This window comes from Theropithecus gelada, chromosome 3 (genome assembly GCF_003255815.1).
Source record: "Theropithecus gelada isolate Dixy chromosome 3, Tgel_1.0, whole genome shotgun sequence".
Classification (NCBI taxonomy): Eukaryota; Metazoa; Chordata; class Mammalia; order Primates; family Cercopithecidae; genus Theropithecus; species Theropithecus gelada.
In genome coordinates this window covers 11,283,665-11,300,794 of record NC_037670.1, presented here as the reverse complement: position 1 = coordinate 11,300,794, position 17,130 = coordinate 11,283,665, and the positions used below count along the sequence as shown (strand labels likewise).

At 49.3% G+C, this 17,130-nt stretch overlaps 1 protein-coding gene across 8 annotated transcripts in view; it reads left to right on the top strand.

The window, feature by feature from the left end:
• The window catches only part of CUX1 (cut like homeobox 1), a 472,214-nt gene that overhangs the window by 101,067 nt on the left and 354,017 nt on the right, over positions 1–17,130 (top strand). For 7 of the 8 annotated variants that reach the window (XM_025381011.1, XM_025381007.1, XM_025381006.1 and 4 more), the window contains exon 2: positions 1,757–1,867. The exons of the other annotated variant lie outside the window; for it this stretch is intronic. In XM_025381011.1, coding sequence (XP_025236796.1) covers positions 1,757–1,867 — 111 coding nt within the window. The remainder of the gene's footprint in view (positions 1–1,756; positions 1,868–17,130) is intronic. 8 annotated transcript variants of the gene reach the window in all.

Sequence of the window (17,130 nt, the reverse complement as noted above, 5' to 3'; positions counted from 1 at the left end):
TTTCTTTTCTTTTCTTTTCTTTTCTTTTCTTTTCTTTTCTTTTCTTTTCTTTTCTTTTCTTTTCTTTTCTTTTCTTTTCTTTTCTTTTCTTTTCTTTTTTTCCCTTGGAACATCTCGCTCTATTGCCCAGGCTGAAGTGCAGTGGCATGGTCTCAGCTCACTGCAACCTCTACCTCCCGGGTTCAAGCGATTCTCCTGCCTCAGCCTCCCAAGTAGCTGGGATTACAGGCCCGCCACCATGCCTGGCTAATTTTTGTATTTTTAGTAGAGACGGGGTTTCGCCATGTTGACCAGGCTGGTCTCAAACTCCTGACCTCAGGTGATCCTCCTGCCTCAGCCTCCGAAAGTGCTGGGATTACAGGTGTGAGCCACCTCGCCTGGCCTATCTGTGATTTCTGTGATTTCTAAGTTGACAGCATGTTTTCATCCCATCCAGCATGGCCCAACCCATAGTGGTACCAAGGAAGCATTTCCCAGCAAGAACTTGTAACGTGTAGGTTTGCTGGTTTACTTCTGCCAAGGAGGAAAGCCAGTGGGCCATGATGAGGTGGGTGGGGCAAGGGGGTGGCGAAGGAGAGGCTATAGTGTGCTTCTTGGAGGCGTGGGGATAAATCTTGAGTTTTGATTTTTCTCACCGTTCAGCCTTTGAAATGTTAGGTTCTTGCTCTGCTTGGACTCAGGGTGACGGTCCCCACCGTTGAGAAGCCAGCTGGAGCAGCCACCTTGGATCCCAGCAGAATGGGCCGCTGTGTGTCTTTAGTCGCCGAAGCGACTCGGCAGGAAAACAGGCCTTTTGGTGGCGACAGCAGTGTGTCCTTGGGCGCCTGCTGTCAGCCTGGAACACCATTCTGGGGCCATCTGCTGCAGGCTTGTTGGAAACAGATCCTCTTGGCAGCTCTTCCCAGAATTTCCGAGGCCAGGGCACAGGTTCTCTGGCGCATTGATTATCGGTTTGTTGCGGGGAGCAGAGCCCAGAGCCCTCAGTCCCCTGGCGGGTTCCTCATGGGGGACCCACTCCTGGTGGTCCTCAGCGTCCCCGCGCAAGTAATGTGGTTTGAGAATAATCGCCAATGCCAGGTGCCTCGTTTCCGAAAAGTGGTTGGAAATAATTATTCTTGGAATTTACGTTTTAAAGATCCCTCTTGAAAACTAATCATAGGTTAATGGTCTTGAACATGATGCTTGGCCTAGAGTGAGCTCACCGTAAATATTTGTTGAATGAATACAAACCAAATATTACTCCCAGAGATCCCAGGCCCACAGCATTGAAGGACGGCCACAGGAGGCCAAGGAGGGGATAGCTGAGGAGGGAATAGCTCAGCAGAAGGACTAGAGCCCAGGAGAGTGGCTGGAAGGGACCCTTCCTTGGCTGGAAGAACAGGGATGGAGCAGCTTGGGGAGGCGGGTCCTTTGGGCTTGGCCTGATAGTTGTGGCTGGAGCAAAAAAGATGTTTCTGTGTATTCTGTTACCGGAACAGGGTCATTTATGGCGGGCACATTGAGGCATGACCCGTGGCGTTGAACGAGCTTGGTTTTCTCAACCACTGCCCATGGGACGGACGAGGGATGGGTGGATAATATAATGTTCATTTCCCTGCCTTCCCGCCGCCCTCCAGCCCCTCCTCTGCCGATGATTGACGATCCCTAGAGCCACTGGGGTCTCTCCCCCAGTGTTCTGGTCAAATGCAAATAGGACCCTCCTCTAGTACACAGTGCAATTACAAACTCCCTTTTCCTTTCCTGTTTCCCCCAACAGAGAGAACTCGATGCCACCGCAACGGTATTGGCGAACCGGCAGGATGAAAGCGAGCAGTCCAGAAAGCGGCTTATCGAACAGAGCCGGGAGTTCAAGAAGAACACTCCAGAGGTGAGGCGGGTGACCGTCACAGTTGCTTTGGAGGGATCTTAGAATGCTGGGGCATATTCAGGCAATGCTCCGTGAGCGTTTCATTTTCATCAGTTGAATGCGCGGTCGGCAAACAACCTGTTTCTTTCCCCGGATGTCTTCAGCCCCATTTCCAGCAGAATGCACGCCACCCTGCAGGCTGTGGGACGTGGAAATTGATAGGTTGTCTGGAAGTATGAAAGCCAGAGCTAACTCCAGGTGCAGATACTGGACAAGCTGGGTCTGTAAGAACACGTGGGCAGGTGTGTGGGTGTCTCAGACCCTCGAGTTCGTCCCAGACCCTGTCCCATGTCGGTTAGCAAGCCACCGAAGTCCATAAGGGATCCCGTGGGGTGGAAGGCCCTCGGGGCCTGCTTCCCCGGTGCTGGGGCAGTGTCTGAAGGCTGCACGCATCTGGGCATAGCAACACGCCTGACGCTTCTTGTAAAACAGACATTTCGCCTGCTAGGCCTTTTAAATGCCTCTCTGTTTCTTGAAATACGCCCTAAAGGGCAGTGGAAATGTGCTTTTCACATACTCCTGTTTTTTCTCTCGTGAGTGTGCAATCGGGGGACAGTGTTGAGTTGCTAGGGTGGTGTCTTTCTGCTCGTTTCCTGGGCCCCTTCTTCCTTCCCTTCAACCCTATCAGAGGCTTAGTAAGAAAAAGAAAAAAGACCCACGCGTGTTGCAGGCAGATGAGCAGTCGCGGGAATGGCTTTCCGGGTGACGTCTGCCAGTTTGGTCCCCATGGCACTCATGCCGTGGTCTCGGACCCCACCCTCTCTTACACCTTCCCCTTGTATGGGAAGAGGTTGCAGCAGCCCACAACTTTGGCCCGGCTTCCGGGCTTGGGGAATCTACAGCTCTTGGCTCCTCCCTATAGGACACAGGAAGACGCCTGGAGGCAAAGCTCCGTTCTAAGAGAGATGCCCCTCTCTTACATAATATTGCTGGGAAATTATATGTGAATTGCATTTTTAAAAGGAGACTCATTTAAAATGTTTCAAAGGAGGCTTGCTAGTCAAGGGAGTGCTGGCATGAATCATTATGGAAAACAAATTAATAACCTTATGTCTTCAGAATAAATATTTTGGGAGAAAGCTTGGTAGCAGAGTGGAAAGAAGGCAGCCTTTGGCCACAGAGCCAGCCAAGGGTTCAAATCTCACACCCGCTGCTCGCCTCCGCCTGCCCCTAAATGTGGGTACTCCATGTTTCACGAGACCAAAAATGAAGATGGGAGTCACTGGGGGTGCTTGGGGGTTGCTGCCTTCTCTGCCCGTGTTGGGGAGTGGGGGGCCCTATTCTCCGTGTCAGCCTTGCCCTGAGTAAAAACAAGAGGAAAAAAAGAGTTGGGGACAGAACATCCTTCTTCTGTTGCCTCCAGCGGCTTCAGAGCAGACTTTCCTGGAACTCTGGTTTCCTGAGAACTTGTCCTTGACTCAGTTTCCCCAGCCCAAGCCCCACCACATCCATCTCGTGAGCTCCTTGTAGTGCTGTTTCTGTAGCGAGTGGCCGTCCGCCGTTCTGTATTGTCATTGCCCTTTCCTTGGTGACCACATGTCCGCCGGTTTCCATAGAAAATCTTAGAGGTTTGGCTGGGCGCAGTGGCTCATGCCTGTAATTTCAACACTTTGGAAGGCTGAGGCGAGCAATCACTTGAGGTCAGGAGTTCAAGACCAGCCTGGGCAACATAACAAGACTCATCTCTGTTATAAAAAGAAAAAAGAAAACATTTTATGATTAAAAAAAAAAAAAGAAAATCTGAGAGGGGCAAGGCCATCCTTCTGAGGCCACGGACAATAAATACGCGAGTGTAATCAGCCAGAGAATGAGGCTCCAAGAGGCCTGGATTCCCGGGTGTTCCTCAGAAGTCCCCAACTCCTAGTGACAGTGGAGAGGAGCATGTCCCCCTTCGGTCACCCTGTCTGTCGCATATGCTCTGCTGATAAATGCTGCTTGTACTCTGCTGAGCCCTGTCCCTCCATCGTGCCTTGTGTCGAATTCCACATTAGTTACTCAAAGACAGCTGGCCTTAAACTTGGCGTTTTTATCTCCTTCTGATCCCAGTAAATGGAAGAGGCTTGGGCAGGCGGCAGCCTGGTAGGTACCTGCCACTTGGGGCATTTCTTCTCAGGACACATTTTTAGACTCGTCTTCATGGAGAAGGGGGCTGGAACCCACCTGCTTGGCCCCGACCCCGCCACTGCCAGTGGGTGGAGGGTGGCGCCCACTTCCTCATCTTTCGCTGTAGTAAGGAGGGTCTCACTGCAGCCTGTGGTCCTGGGGAGGTGGGGAAGGGGGAGTTGGCTGTAGGCTTCCGCCCCGCCGGCCCCATGCACTTTCCCATCCAAGGGCCAACCTGGAAATCTGTGGAGCGCCCATGCGGGAAGTCCAAGGTGAGACCCACTTCACTTGTGCCAGCAGCCAGAGCCTCCTGCTGGAAACTTCTTTTAATTTTTTGAGACAGAGTCTTGCTCTGTCACTCAGGTTGGAGTGCAGTGTCACAGTCTCGGCTCACTGCAGCCTCCGCCTCCTGGGTTCAAGCGATTCTCCTGCTTCAGCCTCCCAAGTAGCTGGGATTACAGGCACGCACCACTACCACAACCAGCTAATTTTTGTATTTTTCGTAGATTTCACTGTGTTGGCCAGGCTGGTCTCGAACTCCTGACCTCAGGTGATCTACCCACCTCAGCCTCCCAAAGTGCTAGGATTACAGGCATGAGCCACCGTGCCTGGCCCTCCTATTGGAAATTTTGAAGCCACATAAGGCCAGAGCGGTGGTGGGAGCGGGGGGCTGTGGCTGGAGTGTGCAGAGCGGTGGTGGGAGCCGGGGGCTGTGGCCGGAGTGTGCTGGGTGTGCAGGAGGCAGGGTTCCCTGCTGTTCCCTGTGACAGCAGGTGTGTGTGAGTTGGGGGGCTGTGACAGTACGTGTGTGTGTGTGTGTAGATAGCACATATGTGGAGCCTCAGCTCAGTGCCTGGCCTGCGCCCCGAGGGGACATTGGGTCACCATTTGTTTGGGGTCTCAGTCTTGAGGTGCCACCACTGCCCTGACACTGGTTGTTCCTCTGGCCACACCGCAGGATTGATTACTAATCATGGAGGTGACGTTGGAATGTTGCATATGTAGAAACGGGGCTTGCTTAGAGCTTTCGCCCGTGGGGTAGGACAGCCTGGCTTACCAGGAGGAGGGTGTCCTCTTCCCTATGGATGCAGCCCACGATCCTCACGGCTCCATACCTTCCAGGGCACAGCATGGCAGAGCCAGGGCTGGTGGTGTTCCTGCTGGTATGACACCAAGAGTGTTGATCTTGGTGGAAATGCCCAGGTCTCCTTTTGTTCTGGGAAAGGAGGAAAGGTTCTTCGGTGTCTGATGAATGTCTAATGTGTTCCACGAGGAGGATTAGGCACCCATGAGGGTTCAGTGGGGAGTAAGGTTCACCTGCCGTTGGAGATTTCACCTTCTAGACTGGCCCTTCCCAGATGTCACTGGGAAAAGCTCTAGTCCAGGAGGGAAAAGGTCTTCTGATGGGGACGTGACTGGGGAGGGATGCTTTGTGGTGACTGGGACTCCAACAGGCGGGAAAAGCCACAAGAACATCAGGAGGTGAGCGCCAAGATGGCTGGAGCCTTGAAGGGTTTTTCTGGGGACAGGATCCTGCTCTGTCACCTGGGTTGGAGCGCAGTGGCACGATCACAGCTCACTACAGCCTCCAACTCCTAGGCTCAAGGAGTCCCTCCGTCTCAGTGTCCCGAGTAGCTGGGATTACAGGCACGTGGCACCACAATGCCTGGCTATTTTATTTTATTTTTATGTTTTTTTTTTTGAGACAGAGTCTTGCTCTGTTGCCCAGGTTGGAGTGCAGTAGCACGATCTCAGCTCACTGCAGCCTTCACCTTCTGTGTTCAAGCAATTCTTCTACCTCAGCCTCCTGAGTAGCTGGGATTACAGGCATGTACCACCACACCCAGCTACCTTTTTTGTATTTTTAGTAGAGATGAAGTTTCACCATGTTGCCCAGGCTGGTCTCGAACTCCTGACCTTGTGATCCACCCGCCTCAGCCTCCCAAAATGTTGGGATTACAGGTGTGAGCCACCGCGCCTGGCCATAGTTTTTAAATTTTTGGTAGAAACAGAGCCTTTTGCTGTTGCCCAGGCTACTCTCAAACTCCTGCGCTCATGCAGGGTCCTCCCACTTCGGCCTGCCAAAGTGCTAGGATTACAGGCACGAGCACTGCGCCCGGCTGAAGGTTTTCTGTTTAGAATTAGTTTTTCGAAGTTTCAGTTTTATATCATTAGATTAATATATTTGTCGTCATTTGATATTGTGTCTTTTTAATCCAGAAATTGTAATTTACAGAAGATTGCAATTACTCTGCAGATAAAATTCTGTACATTTTCTTTGAATCTAAGAACAGAGTCCATTTGAAAGAAAAATGTTTTTAAATGTTCTAACTGAGCATCCATTCCCTATTGAATTAAGAATCCATCATGGAACATAATAGGCGGTGGAGTGTTTCTAGGGTATATTGCTTTCTATATTTTTGGGTTTTTTTGGAATATAGTGGCACAATCATAGCTTACTGTGGCCTTGATGTCCTGAGCTCAGGCGATCCTCCCCTTATAGCCTCCAGAGTAGCTGGGACTATAGGTGCGTGCCACCACACCCTGCTAATTTTATGTTTTGTAGAGGCCGGGTCTCACTTTGTTGCCCAGGCTGGTCTCAGACTCCTGGGCTCAAGCTAAATCTCCCACCTTGACTTCCCAAAGTGTAGGGATTACAGGTGTGAGCCACTGCGCCCAGCTCTGCTTTTTGTATTTCTTACTGCAGGCGACATACTTAGTAGCTGTGTTTCTTGGGGCAGATACCTCCCAAAGCCCCAGTTCTGTCACCTATAAATAGTGTAACGACAGGGCCCCGCTCACAGGGTTGCTGTGTGCACATATGTGTATGTACATACCCATGTGCCTGTATGTGACGGGCTACACACAGGCCTGTCCCTAGAGTTTAGCTTATGTTCGTTACTAGTATTAACCGGGGAATACTCACCGTGTAACTCATGAGATACAGTGGATTTCTGTTCCTCAGAGCTAACTCGGGGAATTTCTATATTTTATTTATTTATTTTTGAGGCAAAGTTTTGCCCTTGATACCCAGCCTGGAGTGCAGTGGTGCCATCTCGGTTCACTGCAACCTCCGCCTCCCAGGTTCAAGTGATTCTCTTGCCTCAGCCTTCTGAATAGCTGGAATTACAGGCACCCACCACCATACCCAGCTAATTTTTTGTGTTTTTAGTAGAGACAGAGTTTCACCATGTTGGCCAGGCTGATCTTGAACTCCTGACCTTAAGTAATCCACCCACCTCGGCCTCCCAAAGTGCCAAGTGGCATGAGCCACTGCACCCGGCCTTAGCTCGGCAACTTAAAAAAAAATAAGAACAAATATGGGTAGTTTCGATTAAAGTGTTTCAAAAGTCGGTTTGGGGCCAGGCACGGTGGCTCACGCCTATAATCCAAGTGGTCTGAGAGGCTGAGGTGGGAGGATCACTTCAGACCAGGAGTTTGAGACCATCCTGGGCAACATAGTGAGATTCCATCTCTACAAAAAGTCAAAATATTAGCTGGGATAATGGTGTACGCTTAATAGTCCCAGCTACTTGGGAGGCTGAAGTGGGAGGATGGCTTGAGCCCAGGAGGTTGAGGCTGCAGTGAGCCATGATCGCGCCACTACACTCTAGCCTGGGCAAAGAAGTGAGATCCTGTCTCAAAAAAAAAAAAAAAGTTGGTTTGTAATAACGGTTAATCATCTTACAAATATTTATTGAACACCTTCCATGTGCCAGACGGTTTGGCCCTGGGAATAAAACCCTATCTCCATTCTTTAAAAAGTTTCTTATCTTTCTTAGCAAGCAAATAGAACCCAATGGCAGAGCGTGTTAAGTGCTGGGATAGAATGACTGGAATCTTCTGACTGTAGACTTTCCCCACAGAAACACTCTTATGTCAGCGGTGATAAAGTTCTCTGGATAAGCCACATATGGCTCAGCAACCCTTTTTATAGATAAACAGTTCTGCTTTTTGAGCCTTGGTTCTTAACCTTTAAAATATCCATGAAAGTTAAGGACCTACGCCTCTGAGAAATGCACATGTTTGCAGTTTCTGGGGGGCTCCCAGACACTCATCCATGCAGCCCTAGTTTAGAACACAGTTCTCTGGGCCCATAGTCCCAGTTTCAGCTCACCATTCCAGGAGAATCACGTGGGTCACGTCAACCCTCCTCCTCCTCCTTGTGCCTTGGGGTGGAAGGGGATGAAGCGGGGGGGGGACTCTAGAGCTTTGGGGTGGGTGACAGATGAATACCAAGGCCTGAGCACTGGGCAGGGACAAGGTGTGCCTGGCTCTGGCTGTGTGCTGGGAAGTGGGAGATGGGTGAAGGAGCAAGGCCACTTGATGTGACAAGGGGTTCCACGGGCTAGCAGCAAGGGCGGCACCTCTGCACGGGGCTGGCCACAGCATGTCAGGAGGGAGCAGCAGCAGCAGCTTTCTGGAAGCCTGGTGGTGTTAGAATCACGTATGTGAGCAGTGGAGGCTGAAAGCCTAGCTCTTGAAAACCCCAGAAAGTGTCTCTTAGCCTTTCCGTTTGCCGTTTGCTTTTCCGTGGCTTTGATCGTGGCCGAACACCGATTTCCCGCGTGTGTGATTCCAGAGTTCTTCTGGAGGCGAGATCACAGGAGGTCTGCAGCACGTCTGACCTGCAGCCCCGGCTCACTGGCCTGGCTGTAGGGAGTTAGTGGATGGAGAGTGGCTGGGCAGGTTAGAGACCAGGTAACCCGGCGTGGGGTCCTCTCTGGAGAAACCCCCAGTGCTCCTGCGACATTGGCCTGGCTTCAGGGCTCTACTATTTGAATGTGATGCTCAACTCTCCGATAAATGGTCGTCTGTGTTAGGCTTGCTTCCAGAAAGAGCACAGGGATGGTTTTGGGTTTTGTTCTGCTTCTTTTCATTATGGGAGGAACCTTCCCTGATGGGAGGAAAGAGAGGAGGAGAACCACATTCCTGAGATGCTGTGATTTTATCATGAAACCATCCCCAGCCCTCATCCTGGTGACGTCAGTCGGCCCAGTCCTACTCCAGAACGCTTTTTGGGTGTCCGTCTGCAGGACTTTGCTTGGTTAATTTTTGTCTCCTCGGAAACAGACCCCGTTGCTCTGGGAGGAGAGCCGAGCTGTGGTTCAGGGGCCATCGCTGGTCATTTTTTGCCCTGATGTATTTTTGCCTCCACATTTCTTGATCTCTGGAACGTTAATCCCAACGATGCCTGGTCCGCGGTGCTCACAGTCTGCGTCTGTGCTTTCGACACCTGTCCTGCTCAGATGCACGTGATCACGCCCAGGTCTCCATCCTGGCTCTTGTTGGCTGCGGCGGCAGCCCTGACTGTCGGGGACACCTGGCTCAGCACGCCCAGCTTGCAACAGGGAGCACCCTCTGCTGCTCACAGAACTGGCCATCCAGTTTCTTCTCCTTTCCCGGGTGCCAGCGTCTTCCTCTACCCCTTCTACGCTGGCCTGGCGCATTTCTCTGATTTCTGTGTTCCCTGGTTGCAGTTGTAAAAATTCAGGCTTGGGAGTTGTCTTGAGATAGGACTTGCAAAGGAATCTTTTACAGTCGTTGAAATGGGCTAGATTTGTGGATTCCTTCCTGACCCTGGCAGGCATGGTGAGGGGAGGGGTCCCTCCTTTTTATTGATCAGGATGCACCGTGTGCGGGGTAAGCCAGGAAGCCACGCGCCTGATGCTGTCTCTGCCATGGCGAGGAAGACAGAGGATGGGAAGACGCTGTGAACTTTTATGATTCGTTTTTCACTCTCAGTGAGAAAAGCAGCTAGCAGGATGGGTGAGGGAGTGGAGGGTAGTAATATATAGTTGTGGCCTGGGCCCAAACGCATTTAGTCACTGCCTCGACAGCCTTTATATAGACACCACCGGAGTGACTCAGCCTGGAAAAAGAGAGTCACTTAAAAATAAAGTTGCGACTCCAGTGGACACGTGGTGCACAGGCTGCCCTGAGATAGTCACCAGGGCTCCATGGCCCTGCACGCCCCCCAGGGCCCTGGGCGAGTCAGGTGATGAAGTGAGGGCAATCATCGTAACCCTATCGTGGCGTTGTCATGAGGATTTAGTAAAGTCACATATCATCCCCCATGACATTTTTCTTTTTGTTTTTGTTTTTTTTCTTTTTAGAGCCAGGGTCTTGCTCCATGGCCCAGGCTGGAGAGCAGTGGCATGATCTCAGCTCACTGTAGCCTCAACCTCCCAGCCTCAAATGATCCTCCCACCTCAGCCTCCCGAGTAGCTGGGACTACAGGCATGCACCCCCACACCTGTTTAATTTTTTTTTTTTTTTTTTTAATAGAGATGGGGTCTCACTTTGTTGCCCAGGCTGGTCTAGAACTCCTGGGCTCAAGCGATCCTCCCACTTCAGCCTCCCAAAATGTTGGGATTACAAGTGTGAGCCACCACACCCAGCCTTCGATGCTTTTTAAACACAAAACAGCGGCCAGGCATCATCAGCTACTCCTTGATATGTTAGTGTTACCCACCGAACTGTCTTCTCTGTTATCAACACATTTTGTTTTGCTCCTTATTAGACCCTAAAACCACTGCACACAGAAGAGTGAAAAGCCCAGCCTCATTTTGCTTTCATCACGTTGAGCCCATTGAGTTGGCTTCACTGCCCGCAGACCTGATGTGACACAATGGGGCTTTTTTTTTTTTAAGCTAGAATTCCACTCCATCACCCGGGTTAGAGTGCAGTGGCTCAATCTCGGCTCACTGAAACCTCTGCCTCCCAGGCTCAAGCAATTCTTCTGCCTCAGCCTCCCAAGTAGCTGGGATTACAGGCATGTGCCTCCGTGCCCAGATAATTTTTTTGTAGTTTTCGTAGAGACGGGGTTTCACCATGTTGGCCAGGTTGGTGTCAAACTCCTGGCCTCAAATGATCCACCTGCCTCAGCCTCCCAAAGTGTTGGGATTACAGGCGTGAGGCACGGTGCCTGGCCGAAAGGAGGTTTCTATAGAGATAGAAATCCCCGGGGTGAGGGGAGAGAGGAATGACTGAGAGTTGGTGTGGAGTGCCTTTTTGGAATATAAAAATGTCCTGGAATAAGACAGTGGTGACACTTGCACAACTTGGAATACGCCAAATGCCACTGAACTGTGTACTTTAAAAGGGTGAGTTGTATGGTGTATAAATTATATATCAATAAAGCTGTAATTAAAAAAAAAAAAAATTCCAGCCAGGTTCAGTGGCTCATGCTTATAATCCCAGCACTTTGGGAGGCTGAGGCAGACGGATTGCTTTTGCTCAGGAGTTGGAGACCAGCCTGGCCAATATAGTGAGACCTCGCCTCTACAAAAAATAGAAGGGAGTGGTGGTGTGTACCTATGGTCCCAGCCACTCAGAAGGCTGAGGTGGGAGGGTTGCTTGAGTCTAGCAGGAGATTGAGGCTTCAGTGAGCCATGATTGCGCCACTGCACTCCAATGTGGGTGACAGAGTAGAGACCCCTGTCTCAAAAAAAACAAAAACAAACAAACAAACAAAAACTAAACTAAATGAAATTTAAAAAGAATTCCTCTCTTCGTGGGGGTGTCAGAAACCCCTGAAGAGATTTCTTACTCAGTTGTTCTCTCATCCGCTGAAGAAGCTCCCCACAGAAAAGTATCTTGTGAATTTTCATTTTTGCAGCAGCAGTTTGGTTTTAAAAAGGCCACTCCAGGGTTTGGCAAAATGAGAAAACCCCAATAATCAACTTGGGTGTTTAATCATTCTGGAATCACCTACTGTTAAGTTATAATAAGCTTTTAACTAGAAAAAGTTTAAAAATTAAAAGTGAACTTTTAACTGTTACCAATTAAACTCTTTAAGTCAGTTTATCAACCCAAGACATTACTTTCTTTCTTTTCGGTCCCTAAGGGAGAAGAGGTGCCTTGAGTGGGACCCAGTAATGAAGGAAATTTGAATGTAATTGGGGCCGAAGTCAGGGAGGGTGCCTGCATTATCACCTGACATCCCAGCAAGACCTTGCTGCATGGTCTGGAGGGCACCAGCGGGGGCCTGTAGGGAAGAGAAAGTTGCTTGGGCCCAGGGACATTGAGTGCTAGTCAAGCCCTGGCTTCATTTGCTCCAACAGCATTAATAGTGTTGTGACCTCCATGGCACTGGGACAGAAGCTTAACCCCAGTTTCTTCGTCTGCAAAAACATACCCTGCCTACTTCAAGGGGTCCTGGAGGCTCAATGTCCAGTCTCAGGCGAGGAGTAGAATGCATAGCTAGTTAGTGGTGACAGGCAGTGACCTTGAGCAAGGTCACAAACTGTTCTAAGACTTGGTCCCCTTATCTATAAGCAGGAAGAGAATTGGTGCTATCCCATTTCACCCAGGAGGTTGAAATGAATTCAGATGCACAGAGCATATAGTAGGTGCTCAATAAACACTTACCCCCCTCTCTTCTTTCCTTCCTTCCTTTCTTTTACAAGTGATGCTGAGCCCTTTTCTAGGGCCAGGGGCAATCAGATACAGCAGGGATGGAGGGAGAAGATTCCAGATCTCACAGAGATCTGGCAATAGCCAAATAAACAAATGATGCACAAGATAATTTCAGGTGGCGGTAAGAGCTCAAACAGGACAAAATGGTAGGGAGTGATCAAGGATGGGTGAAGGTACTTCGGGGAGTCAGAGAACGTTTTTTGATCTTAAGAATGCAAAATGACTTTTTGTATCACCTGTCAACACAACACACACACACACGCACACACACACACGGAGCTTTTAGTGCACATTTTGAACCATCGATAAATTTGGGCAAGCTGTTAGCAGTGGAGTCCCCTGCATTTCTTCCATGTAAAGCATTTCTTCCATGTAAAGCCTTGGCTCTAACCACTCACTTACTTTGAAGCATCAGATTCAGTCTCTCTGCTTTCTAAGACCAGGGATGCTATTTAATTTGGGCGTTAGAAAATTCAGCTGGCCAGGTGCAGTAGCTCATTTCTGTAATCCCAGCACTTTGGAGGCTGAGGCAGGAGGATTGCTTGAGACCAGGAGTTTGAGACCAGCCTGGGCAATATAGCGAGACCCCATCTCTACAAAAAATGAAGAAATTAGTGGGGCATGGTGGCGCACACCTGTAATTCAGGAGGCTGAGGTAGGAAGATCCCTTGAGCCCGGGAGGTCGAGGCTGCAATGAGCTATGATTGTGTCACTGCACCTCAGCCTGGGTGGCAGAGCAAGACCCTATCTTCAAAAAAAAAAAAAAAAGTCAATGAATTCTGGAGTTTCAAAGAGACCTTATTTTGTTTGTTTGTTTTCTAAGCCAAAGGCCCAGAAATTCTTAGGTAATTCTTCGGTAATTAATTCTTAGGTAATTAACAAGGAGCTAATCTCCTAGTTGCTCTGTTCCTTGTCACTGGAAGTGGTCAGAACCATGGTGGGGCTTGGTCCAGAGGTGGCAGGTGGCATCTGAAGACCCCGCAGGCCCCTCTTTCCTTCCGGGAGCATCTCAGGACGGCTGCTGTGTCTGCCCCCGCCCCTTGCTGAAACGTCAACAAGGCCGGCATTCCCTTTCCTTCCTGAGAGCCGTGTGTCGCTTCCTTCGTGTGTCCAGCCGTTTTTACAGGGCTATTTTAAGTATAACAGACGCATTATCTGAGCGTTTAATAACTGTCAAAAGGGAAGCACTGTCATTAGATTCATGTGCCCTGGAATTTTAGTTGAAAACATGCTGCTTTCTATCACATCTGAGCCTCTATTTTCTTATGCCAAAAAATAGGAATGATGACAATGACCTCGGAGTCATTATGGGCTGGATGAACTCTTATAGGGATTCAGAACAATCCAGGCACCAAGCAGAAGGTCAATGAATGGTTTATTGTGTTCATGTTACCGAAATCTACTCTTTTGAGAAACTGTGTTCACAAATGACTTTTTCCTCCCCCCCCTTTTTTTTTTGAGACGGAGTCTCCCTCTGTCGCCCAGACTAGAGTGCAGTGGCACGATCTTGGCTCACTGCAACCTCTGCCTCCTGGGTTCAAGCAATTCTTCTGCCTCAGCCTCCCAAGTAGCTGGGACTACAGGCACCTGCCACCGTGCCTGGCTAATTTTTGTATTAGTAGAGATGGGGTTTCACTGTGTTGGCCAGGTTGGTCTTGAACTCCTGACCTTGTGATCCGCCCGCCTTGGCCTCCCAAAGTGCTGGGATTACAGGCGTGAGCCACCATGCCTGGCCTCACAAATGGACTTTAAAGCTATAAATGTGACGGGGGCCAGTGGCTCACACCTAGAATCCCAGCACTTTGGGAGGCTGAGGCTGATGGATCACTTGAGCTCGAGAGTTTGAGGCAGGAGAATCGCTTGAACCCGGGAGACAGGGGTTGCAGTGAGCTGAGATCGCGCCACTGCACTCCAGCCTGGGCTACAGAGTGAGACTCCGTCTCAAAATAAATAAAAATAAAATAAAGCTATAAATGAACGCTTAAAAAAATTCTGAAAGCCTATGGTAGACCCTCGTTTCTACTGCGGACTTGAATAGATACAGTAAAATAAAAACTTGCCTTCTTCCATATGTGTCTAGAGTTTTCTCTCCTTTTGCATTAGTTTCACTGTTCATAGAGTGGAAATGTTTGCTGCTGGACTTTTCTTTTTGGAAGCTATTCTTTGAGAGTAGCCCATAACTTGTCTTTCTGGTCAATAACCTCAACTGAAATGCATTCTGAATGGAGAACGTCATTCTGTGTAGGATTTAATAATAACTTCGGCACAGAAAAGCACTCTGTGCCTCTTCTCGGCAAACAACTTTGTTGAGCACGATTTTAAAGGTGTAACAGCTAAATGCGAAAGCCGTATGATTTGGTTGAAATTGTGGTAAGCTGTTATTAATATTTATTGAGTACTTGCTAGGAGCCAGGCATTATGCTAAGTGCATGACAATCATTTCTCTGCCCCTGGAAGTCACCCTGGGAGCTAAGTATCATCGGTGCCACTTAACGGAGCATAAGCCACCCACCTACCTACTGGGATTTTCCTGGGCAGACAGACTTCTGGGAATGAGGCCATATAATCCCCGAACACCCTGCCTCCTTCAGGTTCCAGAAGCCAAATTTTTCTCTTTTTTTGAGACAGATTCTTGGTCTTGTCACCCAGGCTGGAGTGCAGTGGCCTGATCTCGGCTCAGTGCAACCTCTACCTCCCAGGTTCAAGCGATTCTTCTGCCTTAGCCTCCCTAGTAGCTGGGATTACAGGCACCAACCACCACGCCCGGCTAATTTTTATATTTTTAGTACAGACGGGGTTTCACCATGTTGGCCAGGCTGGTCTTGATCTCTTGACCTCAGGTGACTCACCTGCCTTGGCCTCCCAAAGTGCTGGGATTACAGGCATGCGTCACCACGCCTGGCCCAGAAGCTTAATTTTTAGTCACTTAACCATTAGCAATTCCTCTTCTATTAGATTTTTTAAAAATCGCTTTTCAGTATTTCTTTGAAGTGGCATACTCATTTAAAGGATTCTATATGTCAGGGGGAATGTTTTGTAGGAGTGTACTTAGGAAGGAACATATCGTTATAGCCTAAAATTTGCCGTTGCCCTAAGAAAGCCTTCTTAACTTATGGAATTGGTTATAAGCCAAAGCATGGGAAAATCTCCCCTTCCACTTTGAGATTATGGCAGTCAAGAAAATGACAATTGGATGCCAAGCCATGCTAACTCTGATACTTGCTGTCTTCATTTTTCCTTTCTCTGGCTAGGGGGCTGCGGCGCGTGTGGGGTGGGTGGGACTAGTCACTGAGCATGTTATTGACTAACATTGGCTTTTCATTTTAACTTGCAAATGTGAGCGGCATAAAAAGTGAGTTTACGAGGAGCATGACTGGCCTGTTATGCAGAGTCTTGTAATTTTGTTTGTGGCCCAGTATTTTAAGAAGATATTGTGTTATATAGTTGGGTGTCCTTAAAGGAGTATGTAATTGGATCTGGAAGCTTAGATTCTGATACTGACTTGGCCACTGAATGAATGCAAGATCTGAGCAAGCCATGTCCTTTCTGTTGTTCAGTCTAAGAAAGGAGGTGTTGGTGCTGAGTGCGGTGGCTCATGCCTGTAATCTCAGCACTTTGGGAGGCTGAGGCGGGCGGGTCACTTGAGGCTGGGAGTTTGAGACCAGCCTGGCCAACATGGCAAAACCCTGTCTCTACCAAAAATACAAAAATTAGCCGGGTGTGGTGGTGCGCGCCTGTAATCTCAGCTACTCTGGAGGCTGAGACGGAGAATCACTTGAACCTGGAAGGCAGAGATTGCAGTGAGCCGAGATCACGCCCTGCACTCCAGCCTGGATTTCAGAGCGAGACTCCGAGGTTCTGTGTGGCCGAGAGCTACAAATTTTGCAACGAGAGGCTCCTCTCTTTTCCAAAGGTGTCCTTATTTCTGTTGGTCTTACCTGTGGGCCCAAGACATAGGCACATCCCTTTCTTCTTAAAAGGCATCACCTCCTCTGTCTCTTGGGGTTTTCCTACCCAGAATTCATTGATGTGTGCAGCAGATATTCCTGGCAGTCCCATTGTGTGTGGAATGGGGTGAACCAGGAAGACTGTTGTAGGGCTCGGTAACTTCAGGGACACAGCCGTCGTAGCTTATAATGGCAGCTGACGTTTAGTGAGCACTTACTGCATATCCAGTACTATTCTAAACACTGAAAAGGCATTTAACTAACTTAACACTCACAGGATCCCTACGAAACAGGTACAGTGTTTATTTCTGTTTCAAAGAGAGGGAAACTGAGGCCCAGAGAGGCGGAGTGAGTAACTTGCCTAGGGCGTCACTGCCCACAAGTGGCAAAGCTGCTTGAAGGTCTTTTTTTTTTTTTGAGACAGAGTCTTGCTCTGTTGCCCAGGCTGGAGTGCAGTGGCCGGATCTCAGCTCACTGCAAGCTCCGCCTCCCAGGTTCACGCCATTCTCCTGCCTCAGCCTCCCAAGTAGCTGGGACTACAGGCGCCCGCCACCTCGCCCGGCTAGTTTTTTTGTGTTTTTTAGTAGAGACGGGGTTTCACCGTGTTAGCCAGGATGGTCTCGATCTCCTGACCTCGTGATCCACCCGTCTCGGCCTCCCAAAGTGCTGGGATTACAGGCTTGAGCCACTGCGCCCGGCCTCGGTTGTTTTTTTCTTTTTTCTTTTTTTTTTTTTTTTTTTTTTTTTTTTTTT